The sequence below is a fragment of the Populus nigra genome, chromosome 12, assembly GCF_951802175.1.
Source record: "Populus nigra chromosome 12, ddPopNigr1.1, whole genome shotgun sequence".
NCBI classification, from domain to species: domain Eukaryota; kingdom Viridiplantae; phylum Streptophyta; class Magnoliopsida; order Malpighiales; family Salicaceae; genus Populus; species Populus nigra.
This window is the reverse complement of record NC_084863.1, coordinates 9,981,216-9,998,605: the sequence shown is the minus strand read 5'-3', so window position 1 is coordinate 9,998,605 and position 17,390 is coordinate 9,981,216. Positions and strand designations below refer to the sequence as shown.

The following is a 17,390-nucleotide window of genomic DNA, read 5'->3' as shown; positions in this document are numbered from 1 at the left end:
CCTTCGATCATGTGTAATTCTTTCACATTGCATTTGTGTCTCGGTATGAACTTATCCCCACACTTGAAACACTGCCTTAGTCTTTGCCTTTGTTCATGCATGGTCTCTTGAACTTTTTGTTTTTGCTGGTTATCATTCGCATAATTAGTTTGAAGATTACCTATTGGTCTTCCTGTTTGCATCACAGTTGCTAGCCTAGGCATAAACTTGTTTTTTCTTGCCAATAACACATTGTTTGACTCCTCTTACCATTTAACTTGATCAAAAGCTATCATCAATGTCACCAACTGGTTCCTAAGAATTCTTCCTAATGATTAATACTTTCCACTCCATACATGTAGCCTTCAAACCAGATCTCTACCTTTCCCTTTAAATAAAGAGATGCTAGTTCTATGCATTGTTGAAAAGAAGTTGTGTTGAGCTTAAAAAACTTCTTGCATCTCCTCAACCAACTCCTAGGATTATCTCCCCAAAATGTTGTTAGATCTATTCTTGGAAGGGCAATATCATGCACCACTCTCTGTTGCTCCTAGCTATATGTTTGATCTCCCTTAGCAGGACCTTTTCCCCTTGATAGCATTCCCTCTAGACTGCCATTTGCTGGAGTCTGTAATATTCCTCTGGAAGTGCTTCCCAAATCTTTTCCTGTCATTTGATTAGCAAGGAACGTTTGAAATTGAATCGATAGGGCTTCAATTTGTGCACTAATCTAATCAATTCTCCTGTTCTGTTCACTGAATTGTTCTTGCTATTTAGTTTGTTGATCAGCTAAGGATTCCTGAAATTCTTGTTGAAGGATCTACATCCGCTCCTCCAATTTCTTGTAGTGTTCTTCAACGTTTTTCAGCTTATGATTTTCCACCATAATGTCAGATCTTAAGGCTCTGATACTAATTGTTAAGATCAACTTAACAAATCAAGAAGATGAGGGTAAAAAGCAAAATGGTGTTAGTAGAGAAGAGTAAGAGAAAGAGCAAACACCATAAGAACCTAGCCAAACCTGCACATAAAAAAACAAGAAAAAAAACATAAAGGCAAAAACTTAGAAAAAACAGGGGAAAAACATAAACATGAAAGAAAATGTAGAAAAAAAGGCACAACAACAATCACTTAAGTCAAACTTGTCATTTGTTTTTATATTAAAATCAAGTCCCATTAAAATAAGCCAAAGCTATCATTTTGTAGTTAAAACCAATTTATCATAGCAAATCTAGTTTAAAATAACTTATCATGGTCAAATTCATCATTTCATGGCTAAAGTGTTTTTTAGAGTGAAGAAAGGAAATTTTTCGTGGTCAAAATTGATTATTTGGTGGTCAAAATAGTCTTTTTATATTAATTTTTACATTATATATATATATATATATATATATATATATATAAAGAAGAATTGAGAGTCCTTGAAAAAAAAACATATCTAGCCATTAAAAAGAACAAATAAAAAGAAAAGATCACAACCATTAGATCCACTCCCTTAAATCCTAGCCATTGATTTAAAAGGCTTAACATAAGCTCATCCACACCGTATTAACACCCAGACTAATACCATCCATTCATTTCACAAAATCAAAGCCCTCCATCCATAAGCTTGGTTTAGGCTCACTCACACCTGGTCACTACCCAAAGAAACCCCAACTATAAATTCAATTTAAAAACATTCAAATTTAACCATCAGATCTGATACTGTTAGGGGATTTTAATAAGAAATAAGAGTCGTTAATGTTCCCTGATAGAACTGGAAGGATGAGATTGTGATCTTGTTTTTTAGGATTATCTAAGAAGAATGATTTTCCCAATGTTTTCTAAGTTTATGTTTGAATGATTAATCAATCATTGGTTTGCATGTTTGATAATTTAATTTGCTGTTATCATACATGATTACCTAAAAATTTATTGACTGATTGTGTATAGTGCTTCTTCAAAAAAAATATTTCACCAAAGTAAAATCCTAAATTTTGCATTATGATTGTGAATGTGTGATTCAAATCCAGATACAAGAGGATTCAATAAATATCAATAAACATTGATTGTACGGGTTGATTCCTGATATAAGATGACTTGATGAATATTGAGTACTTGATTATTTTTGTGTCTTTATTATCGATATGGGATGATTAAAGGATTATTAATTCTTTTTAAAACTTATATTCTCTGATTGGTTCACAGATGAGCGATTTATTTCCTATCAATCCTTTTTAAAATGTTATTTTAACTGGTCGACCTAAGATTTATTTGTTTTGACTAGTTGATTTCAAAACTTGTGTTTCCTAATTAGCTCATTTATGAGTGATTTATTTTTTGCCGAACCTTTTCAAAATCTTATGTTTAATTGTCCACCCATGAGATGTTTGTTTTGATCAATTAATTCTAAATAACTTATGCTTTTGATCGGTTCACTTATAAGCAATATGTTTTTAACTGATCTTTTTTTAAACTTGTGTTTTCCAATGATTCGTTTTTTGGTGATTTGTTACCGATCGACCAGTTGAAAACATATTTTTCATATCATATTTTTATATATGCTTAAGTGCACATATGCGATTCCATCAAGTTAGGCATTTCTCCTTACATTAAAAACATGGTAAATCAAGAATTTCATCTTGTTACATTGATAATTGTAGTCTTATTTGCTTATATGCTTATGTATTTGTGTTATTGTGTGTGCTATTGAGTCTTGAGGCCACCATCTTTTCAAGGAAGGGATTCCTACATTTTTTCTTGTTTATTTATTTTAATTCACTCTATTCTTGTTTACATTATAACTACAGATTTCTCTTCCTACTAATATATGCACTGCAGCCAGCCTTAGGCCAGGCATTGAAGGGGTATTGGTTGTTGAGTTCATCTTCCCTCCTTGTAACCAACCCCTTATCTAGACTCTAGTAGATCAGTTATTAGGTTCATAGGATCATTAAACCTAGGTGGTGACTTGTATGATGTGTGACCATCATTTTTCTCATTTCATAGGAGGGCATATCATAAACACTAACCTATAAACGCAAGAGGATCAAAGTTAAGTTGCGACCAACGATAAAATGACGATCCATTAGGGACTATAATTTTCAGGTTAAGTTGTGCATGCATATCATAAGCATCAGTTTTGTTTCATGCTTTTGTGTTTATATGGTTTATTTTAGATTCTTTATTCCTAACATTCTTTTGAATGATGGACTTGCATGTTGTTTTTGTTTGCATATTGTGCTATGAATTGGTGATGTATATATTGTTGTGTATTTATAGGTGATCTTTTAAATTATTCTTTATATCTAAGACTGGATATGAAACCATGCCCCATACACACTCATACTACATGTTTTTCAGACACTGACCCCTTTTTAGGAAGTAGTGGCTTCCCGATAAGCTTATTCTCGGCTATATATCACAATACCTTGAAGCTTCTAAAAGCTAACAAGGCTAAGATAGTTACACTAATGAGCTTTGCCACAACCCATGTCTATTTCTCTTGTCTAGTCTTGATAGCTAATGACTACTGAAGGAGAAAGGTACCTTTTGAGACTAAAAGCTTACCCTGATCACATAAACAAGCTAGATCCAAACTTTAAGGGTTTTATACCTATGTTAGGGAAAAAAGAATGGGCCAAATATAGTTGAAACCTGACTAAATTAAATGGTCATGATGATTTAGGATGGGTGATCGAAAATTTCAATTGTAAATGGTATTAGAATATTGAGTTCTATTTGAGTCTCTTCAACAGTAAGAGGGTGACTTCTTAATATAAAGGTTTCGGGGTAACCTTCTAGATTTAGATCATGTTCAGCCAATAATTAACACCACTCAAGAGTTGTAAGAATGTTATCATAACTTGCAGCTAAATTAGCAACAACGGTGCAAAGTTAAATATAAGAATACAACTATTTTGCTCTAAGTTTCCGTACAAAAAACAACTCTTAAGGCCCTAATTTTGTTATGAGACTCATATTATCAGTGTTTCTTTATTGGTTTTAATAATTTGACTCCCACTATAGAACAATACTAGCAAATCCTCCAAATGTCAAGCTCCCTTTATAAAATATACTTTTGATGTTAACAGAGTGAGGTAATGAGCCAAATTAAAAAGCTGTTTAATAAAAGAATAAACTTAGCTAGGGTGAGTGTAAACCATCGACCCAAAATTATAAACTAGTGTTAAGTAGGGTAATTCTCAACCAAAAAATAATAAATTAAGAGAAAAACTTTTATGATTAGGGGTGAAAATCCCCATTAAATTAGCTTAAAATCTTGGATAAGATAAAATAATAAATTAGTACATGAATTGTCAGCCATGTGATGAATCATATAAATCCCCAACTGAGAAGTAAAAAATTAAAAGAAACTTTTGTGTGATGAGTGGAGTAAATCCTTGGTTATTTAGCGAAAAACCCTAGATGAAATAAAGAATGATCTTGTGCGTGAAAATACTAACAATTGGTGTGAACACCTTGTAGAATAATGTAATTTTTAGCTAACAAATAATAAACTTTAGAGGAAATTGTATTATAACCACTTATGAAGAATCCCAAAACAGCTATGTTAAAATCGAATGAAATAATAATAAAAATTTTGTATGCCAAAAATACAGACAGGCAAGGATTTGGCAGAGAATACATACAAGATTTAAATGGGTGGCATTTTATAATTCTTGATAAAATCTCCCTTTCTTTCAATAAAACCAGCTGCCCATACAAAACGAGAAAAACACAAAATTTATGATTTTCTCTTTCTTTCTTCTTCAAATTTACTTGGGTTATGAGTTATGAATTGTGATTAAATGATTTTCATCTATGATATCAAACCAAATTAGAAGAAATGAGAGAGAGAGAGGGGGAGAGAGAGAGAGGAGTTGGAAACTTGGGATTTTATGTTTGGATTAAAATTTCCCAATTCTTGAAATTAAGGTTCATAATATTTTTATGATTGGATGTTTAATTGAATTATTTATTATTATTTTCAGGTTATGACACTATATAGAAATGGTTTGAATTGGGTCATTGGTGTGAAGAATTGGAAAAACCCTGAATTCATGAATTTAAGGTTTATGTAAATTTTGATTGATATGCTAAATTATGTAATTGGTAATTATTTAACGTTTAGATGATATCATTAAAGATAAATTGAATAAATTGAAAATCAATTTTAAGAAATCAAGACCCTAGTGGCCAATTATGTTTGGGTATTCTGAAGGATTTAGGAATTTGAATAAATTAGGTTGATTTTTTTGTTTTAAATAATGTTTTGAAATGCTTGAGATTGTGTATTAATGTTGAAATATGGAATTACAAGGAGTTAGTTAATGTTTTTATATGTTAGAAAAAGGAAAATGTGAGAATTTGTAAGATTATGTAATGTGAGTGTTTTAATGATTTTGTTATGTTTAGATTTGATTAACATGATGATGGGATTGTGTTAGTTATGTTTGCAATCCATGTGAAAAAGAATGCCTAAACATTAGAAAATGTTTGTTAACGGTGAAAAGATGAAAGTGTGGGAAGTTGAATGTGTGAAAGATTAAATAATATTGTTATACTTAATTGATCGGTGTTATGATGGTAATTGATGAATTTAATGTAAATGAAAGGAGATTGAAGTTAGATATGAGATTTTAATATTCTCTTGTGTGCAGTCACACTAAAACAAAAATATGTATATGAAAATTTATACTAAACACATAAAAATCATATTGTGAAGGCTTAGAGCAATGCATGTTAAAACCAAAAGAAGCTAAGACCTATACAATTGTTTTTTTTTTTTTTGTAATATGTGTATTTATATTTATGGCTAAATTGATTGTTAAATAAGAGAATATATGTTTGGCCAAACAAGATATTATATTGTTATCATTAAGAATTTTAGGAGAGGCTTTTGGAATGAAACTCCCTTAAAAGCACGTCCAACAAGAGCTTCAGGTAAGACTCATTCTTACCTTTTTAATTAAACTGTTGTTTGTGTAAATGTTGAAATACAAATTTTATGTTTATTTGTATATATCAAGAACAAATGTTCATTATCGGAATTGTGGTATCATGAAAGATAATATCAAGAATTATGCCTTTGGGGTGGAAAATAAATGTCAAGAGAAATTACGCATTAGTAGAAAAAATATTTCATGAGAAATTATGTCTTTAAAGTGAAAAAATGATGTTTTTAGATAGAGTAATAACATTAAATAAAAACACACACAAGACTGCAACAATAAAGACTAATTAGTTTAATTATTGAAATACTCATAACAATAAAATTTGATAACATAAATGTTAAGTTGATTGAAATGTCAGAGATTAGTTAGTTTAATTCTTGAAATGGGCACAACGATGGAACCATATAATGTTAAAAATAAGTCGTCTGCAACAAATTAAGTCGGGTAAAACAACAAAGACTACTTAATTATATGTCAATTGTTTGGACGAAGACTTATCTATTTTATATCCTAGTCAGTTGTTTGGACAACGACTAGTTAATTAGTTTTTAAGTCAGCCATTTGGACAAAGACTTACAAATTATATGTATAAGTTGGCTATTTGGATGTAGATTTATCTATTTTATATCTAAGTCAGACATTTGGACGAAGGCTTAAATAATGTTATTTAAATGACAAATACGGGGTTGGGAATCAATATTATGTAAATGATGTCTAAAAGGTAGAAAAATAATATTATGTAAATTATGCCTACAAGGTAGGAAAATAATATTATGTAAATGATGCCTACAAGACAGGAAATTAACATGTGAAATTTTAATTGACCATAAACAGTGAAATTAATTTGTGAAATTTAATTCGACCCCAATGACAAAACATATATGTGAATTTTTAAACCGACCTCAATGGCGGACTTGTTATATAAAATTTTATGTCGACCACAATGATAAGGGTTATTACATTTTAAATTCTGATTTATGAATATTTTAAAAAGAAATTGGTGAATATAAATGAGGTAGAATACGAATTACAAATTATTAAAATGAACCAGGTAGTGTAAAGTTAACATGTAGTTTCATTTATGATAAATCAAATAACAATTGGTTGTTGTAAATTACAAGCCATCAATGTTGAAATGGCTTATCGAGTATGGTTGACAAAAAATAGAGTTATAAATATTGTGTCGAGATTTACAAACATGGTTAAATGAGAGTGTTAGTTATGATCATTTAGATGGATAAAAGGGTGTCTTAAACTAATAAAATGAAATAATAAAAGTATAATTGAAATAAGGTATAAGTTAAAACCTTGTATCTACGAGTATACCTTGCAGACTATACCTTGAAATAGAAATTGTGTTAATTACTAGAGGTTTTTTATAATTGTTCTTATCATTGAATGAACGAAGGAAGTTTAAAAATTTCTTTCTAAAATTATCGAAACATTGTTAATCCAAGTTGGACAAGTAGCATGTCGGTTGACATAACCATCTATATTATCTCGAATTCATAATGTACTTCATTATATTATTACTTTAGAAAGTAAAATTGAGTTAATCTCAAATCTCATCATAGTGTCGATTGAGAACAATAAAAAAAATATATTTGAAATTTAGTTTGAGAAGATTATGGATTTAGGTAAAAAGCAATTGTCAAATAAATAATTCTTCTAGTGAGAATGATAGAGAGGAAGCTTTAAACAAATAAGATAGGAATGAGCAAAGAAAGTATAATTGTTCTTATCATTGAATGAGTGAAGAAAGTTTAAAAATTTCTTTCTAAAATTATTGAAACATTGTTAATCAAAGTTGGACAAGTAGCATGTTGGTTGACATAACCATCTATATTATCTCGAATTCATAATGTACTTCATTATATTATTACTTTAGAAAGTAAAATTGAGTTAATCTCGAATCTTATCATAGTGTCGATTGAGAACAATAAAAAAATTATATTTGAAATTTAGTTTGAGAAGATTATGGATTTAGGTAAAAAGCAATTGTTAAATAAATAATTTTTCTAGTGAGAATGATAGAGAGGAAGCTTTAAACAAATAAGATAGGTGATTGGGGGAAAAATGAGTCAAATGTGAAAAAGAATCACTTGAGCTTGTTTTCAGACATGAGTATGAATTTAAATTTCACAATGAAATTTTATAAGAAGGGAAGAATGTAAACCCCCAACCCAAAATTATAAAACCAATGTTAAATAGGGTAGTCTTCAACCAAAAAAACAATAAATCAAGAGAAAAACATTTATGATTAGGGGTGAAAATCCCTAGCAAATTAGTTTAAAATCTTGGACAAAATAAAATAATAAATTGGTACGTAAAATGTCAACTCCGTGATGATTCATGTAAATCCCCAACTAGGAGATAATAAAATTAAAAGAAAATTTTTGTGTGATGAATGGTGAAAATCCTTGATTATTTAGCTAAAAACCCTAGATTGCGTGAAAATATTGATGGTCGGTGTGAATCCCGTGCATAATAATGTAATTTTCAACTGAAAAATAATACAATTTAGAGGAAATTATATCATGACTATTGATGAAAAATTCCAAGATAATTATAATAAAATCAGATGAAATAATTTTTTTTATGTATGCTAGAAATATCGACAGATAAGAATTTGATAGAAAATACATATAGGATTTAAATGAGCAGCATTATTATAGTTTAACAAAATCTCCTTCTGTCTCTCAATAAAACCAGTTGGCAATGCAAAGGGGGAAAACTCAAAATTTGTGATTTTATACTGATTTCTTCTTCAAATTTACTTGGGTTATGGGTTATGGAGTGTGATTAAGTGATTTCCATCTATAATGTCAATCTAAGTTAGGAGAAGCTAGAGAGAGATATAAGAGTTAGGAAGTTTGGATAGTTAGAGAGAAAAAGTGTGAAAAAGTGAAGAGAAAGGGAGAAACCAATTAAACACACACTATTTGGTTGCTTTGTATATGGTACTAACCAATTTATTTCATGTGTGGTGGATTTTTACTTTTAGATTGAAATTTTTTCAATTCTTAAAATTAGAGTTCATAATGTTTTTGTGATTGAATATTTAATTGGGTTGTTTATTATTGTTGTTGGATTATGATAATACGTAGAAATGATTTGAATTGAGTCAACTGTGTGGAGAATTGAGAAACCCTCAAATTAATGAATTTAGGGCTTATGTCTATATTTTGATTGATATGCTAAACTGTGTAATTGTTAGTTATTTGGGGTTTAGATGATATCAAGAGGATATAATTGAAGAATTCAAAAATCAATTTTTGAGAAATCAAGACTCTAGTGGCGATCATGTTTGAGTATTTTGAAGGATTTGGAAATTTGAATAAATTGGATTGATTTTGATGTTTTAAATAATGTTTTGAAATGCTTGAGATTATATATGAATGCTGAAATGTGGAATTACAAAAAATTGATTTTGTTATATGTTAGAAAGAGAAAAATATGAAAATCTATAAGATTGTGTAATGTGAATATTTTAATGATGTTGTTATGTTTCAATTTGATTAATATGATGATGGGATTATGTTAGTTATGCTTGCATTTCATGTGAAAAAGAATGCCTAATCATTAGGAAATATTTGTCAAGGGTGAAACGATGGAAGTGTGAGAAGTTAAGAAAATGAGTAAATTTTGGTGCTTTTGATAATGATGTAATACTTAAATTGATTGGTGTGATGATGCTAATGAGTTAATCTTTATGGTAATTTACATGAAATAAATTAATTGATAATATTTTGTTAAATGTGTGAATGAAAAGAAGGAAATATAAAGATCGATGGAATTGTGTAAATGTTAGTGTTTTAATGATGTTGTAATGTTTAAAAAGTGATTAGATTTTGCAATTTTAAGGGTCAAAGTTGAAAAGAAAATTGTGAAATGCATTTATTGAGAAAATTGGAACGTTTTCTAATTATGAAATTATGCACAAATTAATTAATATGTATGCTTAATTAGTTATGATTGGGATAGAATGTTATATGGTTGAACATTTACATATTGGAAAGGGAGTTTTGAAAAGTAGAAGAAAGGAATTCGATATTTTTTATGTGGGGAGGTTTAATTAAACTAAATTTTAGGATAAATTGTGTTGATAATTGATGAATTTGATGTAAATAAAAGAAGATTGAAGTTAAATGTGAAACTTTAATATTTCTTTGAGTGAGTCCGAACTATAAGAAAAATATTTATATAACAATTTATGCTAAATACATAAAAAATACAGTGTGAAGGTTTGGATTGGTGTATGTTAAAATGTCAAAATAGGCTAAGACTTGTATAGCAATATGTGTAATTATGTGTCCAACTAAATTGGTTGATAACTAAGTGAACATGTGTGTGTTTGGCCAAATGAGATATTAAATAGTTATTGTTAAGAGTTTTATGGTAATAAGTGAACATGTATGTGTTTGGCCAAATGAGATATTAAATAGTTATTGTTAAGAGTTTTTGGTAATGTGTGTATTCACTTCCTCAAGAACACTTCCAGCAAGAGCTTAAGGTAAAAGTTGCCCTTCCCTCTTTAATTAATTTAGTTATATATGTAAATGTTGAAATTCAAATTATATGCTTATTTGTATATATCAAGAACAAATGTTCATTGTGGTTTTATGAAAGATAATATCATAAAAATTATACCTTTAGGACGGAAAAAAAATGTCATGAGAAATTATGCCTTCAGAAATATGTGAAATTTAAATCAATCGCAACAACAGTATTATTTTGTGAAGTTTAATTTAACCTTTATGATGAAACTTATAAATTCAACTTTTATATTGAAATTAAATCATTACCCAACCATATTCAATACTTACAAGCATTAATCAAACACAATGACAATTGATATCCATTCATCAATCAAACAATACACTTTCATTCTCACGTAACCTTGACATAACATTAACATTTCCAATTCATTAATGAAACTTCTTTGGATGTATTTCTTATCTTAAATGGAGTAATGGATGTAAGAAAAACAAGGCTCCCTTCACTTCCCCTCTCTTTCCCTTTCCAAAACCCTGACCCTTGAATTTCTTCAAAATAACCCACCAAAACACTCAATTTTCTCTTTTGATTACTTGTTTATCCCTTACTCTAATTTTGTTTTTTAATGGATTTAACAAGAATTAAGAAGGAAAAAAAATCAACAATTTCTCCCCCTCTCTTTATGTAAATTGCGTCCAAATAAAGAAAAATGAGCATTTATAGTTAATTGTTTTCATTAATTATATATTAACCTCATTTATCTTATATTCCGAGTTTTCCCCCACTACCTTTTTTTCTTGATTAATTTATGCACTATCACTTTTTATATCCAATTTCACTCATCTTTTTTATCTAAGTATTTTTTATTAATCTTGTCCGATTTATTTCTGAATTAAATAAATTCTTTTATTTTCACTCGAGAAAAATTTTAACTGAGTTTTTACAGAAAAAAATGGCCATCAACAAAATATCCGACATATTTTTAGCACACGCACCATTAGTAATGGAGACTACGTCATGATGATGAAAACATTGTCATTTGAAGCTAGAGTTTAGCTACTGGAAAATGTTGTATGCGCCATTCAAAAACCATAAAAAAATGCAATTGCATCCGCGTCAATTACACGTGCGACCTTTGTTTTTATATTAAATAATAATTTATTTATACACAAATACTAAACTGCCTCTAGCTATCTTGATAAATAAAAAAAATAAAAACACCCCATGACCCAAGGCAAAAACAATTCTAATGTAAGGAAAATATGATAATTTTAGTGTTTTAATTTTTTGCTTTAAAGGGTACAAAGTAATTTCATCGTTCAAATAATAATAATAATAATAATAAAAAACCCATCATGCCATTGTTCTCAAGGTTAATGTTTACAAAGACAAAATCATCATTGCATTATTTTAATTAATAATGGCAAATAAGCCCAGAACAATAATAAAAAATACACGGTTATATGACTACCCTTGAAAATGTTTTTGCTGCCTTGGAGAATGTTCTAGTGCTATCATAAACTAGCAGTGCCTAGGACAGTGGTAACGAAGACACAAGGGTGGGTATGGAACTATGGATGGATGATATCGATCAACACTTGGGACAAATACTACTGTGGTGAAGCAATTGCAAGTACAACACAAAAAAGCTTGTGTCACTTCAACAGCCAAGAGACTTGGCGGGCAAAAATAAAATAATAAGAAATTAAACCACCATGTGCTAGTTGATGATGAAAAGGCCATTTTATAAAACCTCCATTGGTTATGGCACTGCTGGTTTGTCAAGAACAGGGGAAAAGAAGGGGAAAAAGAAGGGGTTTGGCACTGACATTACCAAAAAGAAGGGAAGGAAAAGGTTAAAACCCATGTGAGATTAGCTTTGTTAAAAGGAAAGGAACAAATAATGCATTTAAAAACAAAGGAACAAACAGCTCAAGAGTCAAAATCCAACATCTTTATATTCCGACAGCATCATCTTGTGTAACTAATATTCCATTCCCGTACCTCCACAATCTTGCATGGGCCCTTTCTATCCCTTTCCTCCCCTTTTTCCTATTCCTCTTCCTATTATTCAATTGACCACTAAGATTACTCTCTTCCAAGTGGGTGCTGTGCTGTGCTGTGCTAGGAATCCTTGGAATCCTCAGGGCTGGAGTCACTTTTGACTTGTAAGAAAGTATTTTAATACCTCCACCGTTGCTATCATTGATAACACTGGATTTTTAAAGATCTCCATGCTGGGTGGGATTGGGATTGGGATTGGGATTGGGATTCACGAACAGAGCAGAACTACAACCACAACAGGAGTTGCATACGGGATGTTCTATCAAACCAACACTTTTGGCTATGAAGAACAACTACAGGAGTTCGAATGCACTCAAGTGCCAAGAGCTAAACTAGCGTGTGAAATCAGTCAAACCATTTCTACTATCAGCTCATAACCAGAAACAAAATCAAGATACAAAATGCAAGACTGGAGAATTAGAAGCAACTTCGTGACAATATCCAAAAGGGTCCCCTATTTGAGCCCGGTGAAAAGGAATCCGGCAACCTAACAGCAACATCGAGAATAAACCACAAACATAAACTAAAAAACAATCAGGAGAAGAACTAGTACAAAACAAAGGGAAAAAAGAATCTCCAACAGCTGATTTTCTCCACGTTGATTAGTTGAATAAACCGGATTCCTCTTCCCCGGATAACCCCGTTATAAATCCCAGCTCTTAATTTCTTAACATAACAATTCATGTTCATCCTGACTCCTCTTGGCCTTCTGAAGGACATCTGATCAGGTCTAATATATTAACTACCTCTCCCATGTCTGGCCGGTTTGATGGAACTTGCGATGTGCAAATCAAGCCCAACTTCATAACTGGAACAGCCTCATCTGCTGGGAAATTTCCCAGGAGCCTTTCATCAACACATTCTTCCACCCTGCCTTCCTCCAATGCACCTCTAACCATGTCACAAAGCACTACCACATCATCTTCCATGTACTCGACAGGTCTCTTGCCAGTAACAATCTCCAGAATCAAAACCCCAAAACCATAAACATCACATTTCTCGGTTATCTTTGCTGTTCTACAAGCAAACTCTGGTGCCATGTAGCCAAGCGCACTCTGAATTTTGCTGCTTAAAACATAGCGGTCTAGCATTGGCAACAGCCTTGCTAGGCCAAAATCACCAACTTTTGGTTCACCTGAAACGTCAATAAGGATGTTTCTTGATTTTATGTTGTAGTGGATGACGTTTGATTGATGCAAATGTGCCAAGCTTTTTGCAGTCCCTAGAATTATATTGAACCTCTCATTCCATGACAGAAAATGCCCACCTGGTCTGTCATGCAGATGCTTATACAAACTACCACCAGAGACAAATTCATATATGAGAAGCTGTAAGGATGGAGTCCAATAATAACCTTCAAGTGCCACAAGGTTTTGGTGCCTGATTTTCCCCAATTTCTTAACTTCCCTTTCAAAATCTTCTTGGGACTTGACAAGACTCGATACAGTAAGTTTCTTGATTGCAACAGGACGCCCATCTCTGAGAACAGTTTGGTACACTGCTCCAAACCCACCTCTCCCAAGTTCACAATCCTTGTTGAGCAGAGCATGTGCTTCAGTGCTGAAGTCAGTGTCACCAGAAAACATGACAAGTTTGCCAGAGTTGGCATCTGTGGTGGACGAATCGCTAAAGCCATCACCTGCAGATAACGTGAGAGCAGCTGCAGATCTAGATGTTGATGACCGAACACGGAGATTAAGCACGGTGATGGCAATCACACCTACAACAATGACAGCAGCAGCACCAATGGCAATGAGAGCAGATATGCTTAGAATGATTCTTTTGTGACCAAGATTTTGAGGAAGTGAGCCTGGAGTAGAATCAGAAGAAGAGTTTGGATTGAGAACAATGGGTTTGGGAAGGACTGCAGGACAAGACTTATTGACTGCAGCACCACAAAGGGATGGATTTCCAGCAACACATGAAGGTGATATGGTGTTAAAGAAACCGCCTGCTGGTAGTTCACCTTGCAAATTGTTGTGGGAAATGTTAAAGGAGGAGAGGTTGGGAAGGTTTGCCAACTGCTTAGGTAGGGTGCCTGTGAGGCTGTTAAAAGACACGTCCACATCTTGTAGGTTTCCAAGTTTTGCTATTGCTACAGGTATTGTTCCAGACAAGTTGTTTTGAGATAGGATTCTACCTCATCGAAAGAAACAGAAAAACAAGAACGAGTTAGACTGATGAAGACAGTACCATCTTTAACCAATATTTACTTTTTAAGGAAAAAAGAAAACAAATGTCAAGGGACAAGGAACTTTTCCTATTTTGAAACGAAGACACATACAACAATGCAAACAACTTGAACATCACATTCTTTTAGTTACGCAATAAGGTACTGCAAATTTAAACTCTAAAACTAATTGGTGAAAAAAGGAGTCCAAAATCATAATCTAGAGACTGTACGTATAATCCTCGAAAGCAAACACCATCAACCCTAACAATAAAGCAGTACGTACAGTAGCAACTGTCGTCGTTTATGAAAAATTTGAGATCTTACCAACGCAGAAAATTGTGGCTGTAACTGTTTGACAAAGAGCAATTGAAACAGAATTCATTAACTCATCTAACTCTTGCCTCTAACAAATTGAACAAGGACAAGAAAACAAAAAACATAACAGATTGAGAAAGGAAAGCTTACAAAGTCGTTAATGAAGAACAGGTCCCTATTGAACTTGGGATTTGCCCCGACAGCGAGTTCCTCTCCAGTCTCAGTTCCTTCAAAGCAAAAGCTCCTCCAATTTCCATAGGAATGCTCCCATTTAGCTTGTTATCACTCAAATCAAGAACATCCAATTCCTTCAAATCTCTAAAAGTCCCCGGAATAGGACCCATGAGCGAGTTTCTTGACAGATTCAAGAACTGCAAGCAGCTTGAAACCCCGATGGAAGGTGCAATCTTACCAGAAAAATCATTGTGAGATAAATCCAAGACTTGAAGCTTTGGAGCAGAGCTAAATTTTCCACTGAGCTTATTCTCCAATTGCAAAACTTTCTCCAAACCTGAACCAAAAATCCACACAGGAAGGTCGCCACTCAGCAAATTCTGGCTAAAATCCAAAACCAAAAGGTTTCCACAATTGGTCATAGATTCTGGTAAGTTCCCACTTAAACTATTTGCAGACAAATTAAACACCTTCAATGATTGAAGATTCCCAATTGAAGTTGGAACCTGACCCGAAAATCTATTCCCAGAAAGATCCAAAGTCTCAAGGCGATTGAGTTCACCAATCCAGTTTGGAACCTCACCAGTGAACATGTTGTTACTCAAACTCAAATAATTACACAAGCCAAGATTCTGCATTGTGTCTGGAACAGTCCCAGAAAGCATATTATCACTGAAATCCACAGACCTCAATAACAAACAGCTTCCAATCCCATTTGGAACCCCCCCATTAAACCGATTCTTGCTCAGGTTAATATTCCTCAAATTGTTCAATACTTCAATCCCTCTGGGAATCTCACTATCCAACAAATTACCAGACAAATCAAGTGAGCTTAACCCAGTCAAACCCCAAATCCCGGCAGGCAAAGACCCTGAAAACTGATTCGAACTCAAATTTATGGATGCTAAACTAGCACATGAGCTCAAAGTACTTGGAATCTTCCCTGAAAACTTATTCTTAGCCAAAGAAATATCCCTCAAAGCTCCACAATCCTTAAAAAAGTCCTCCGGTATTGTCCCGGAGAGACTGTTTTCACTCAAATCAATGATTCTAAGGTTTTCAAGGCGAGTAAGGTTAGGATTAATGCTACCAGTAAGGCAGTTTCTTGATAGAGAGAGCTTGTGAAGGAACTGGAGCTGCATGAGGCCACGACCGATCTGACCTGAGAGAGAGAGCCCATCAAGAGAGAGCTCAGTGACCCGGTTGGATCTGGGGTTGCATTTGACACCAAACCAGTTGCAGGGAGTGTCATCATCTTGGTTCCAAGATGAGAGCTTTCTCTTTGGATCTTGAAGGTCTGCTTTAAACACTATTAGACCCAAAACATCATCATTTAATGATGGGTTAAGGGATCTCACACATTGAGTTCGAAAAGATAAAACCAAGAAAGCTAATAAGCTCAGCAGCTTTTTTGTCCTTGACATTGATAATTCCTATCAAGAAACTCAAAAACCACTACAGCCCATTGAAACTAAGTAAATAAAAATAGAAAAAACAAAGGGAAAAGCTAAAATCTAGTGATATTTCTATTGGCTTCAAAAACGAAAAAAAAGGGTTCTTTTTTTAACGTCTAGATTTGAAGTAGAGAGACAAGTAGAACTCAAACTTAGCAAAACGAGACAACAACCCAAACATTTCTTAGCTTAAGTGAGAAGATGATGTTATAGTTCTCCCTGCGCCTGACCAATGCCCAGAACTGTCCCTAACTTTTGGCTTCAAGTTTCACGAAAAAGATAAAAACTTCTAGCAAGTAAACAGATGATCTGATAACCAAATAAGCATCAGTAAGCTGGTGCATTTAAAGCTGGGTGGACAGGACACTCAAATGGTTCACCAGATTCCGGTGAAACAGTTAGGGTTTCGGTGAGAGTTGCCGTTTAAAAGCATCGAGAAGTGAGAGGGGAGAGAGAGTTTGCTTCAAGGGTATGTTGGTGTTTGAGCTGTGGTTCGGTCCAGAGAGAGAGAGAGAGACAGGGGGAGGTGTAATAAAGTTTGTGTTTTTGTGAACGGGAAAGGGCAGAGAAAATACGAAGCAGGTTGGTACGTGGGGGCTATTTAATGAGATTTGTAGACACGTGGCTACTTATATAAAGTGGATGGGTTTTCCACGTGGCTTTTACACGTATTCCTTTCCACTGTCAGTGAGAATTCCTTAAAAATTGGCGATGGATCATGTATTGCTGACGGGACCAGTGTGGTGATGAATACAGGTGGATTGGATTTGAGTTTATTGTTATATATAATTTAGTTTT

The 17,390-nt window shown here is 32.8% G+C and overlaps 1 protein-coding gene across 1 annotated transcript; it reads right to left on the bottom strand.

Moving 5' to 3' along the window:
* Positions 1 to 12,871: 12,871 nt before the first annotated feature.
* Positions 12,872 to 17,168, bottom strand: LOC133669816 (probable LRR receptor-like serine/threonine-protein kinase IRK). The gene is made up of 2 exons (XM_062090126.1): positions 15,115 to 17,168; positions 12,872 to 14,612 (listed from the first exon to the last, which is right to left on the bottom strand). Exons 1-2 carry the CDS (start codon positions 16,560 to 16,562, stop codon positions 13,163 to 13,165), a joined length of 2,898 nt encoding a protein of 965 aa, XP_061946110.1. The 5' UTR covers positions 16,563 to 17,168; the 3' UTR covers positions 12,872 to 13,162.
* Positions 17,169 to 17,390: the final 222 nt, after the last annotated feature.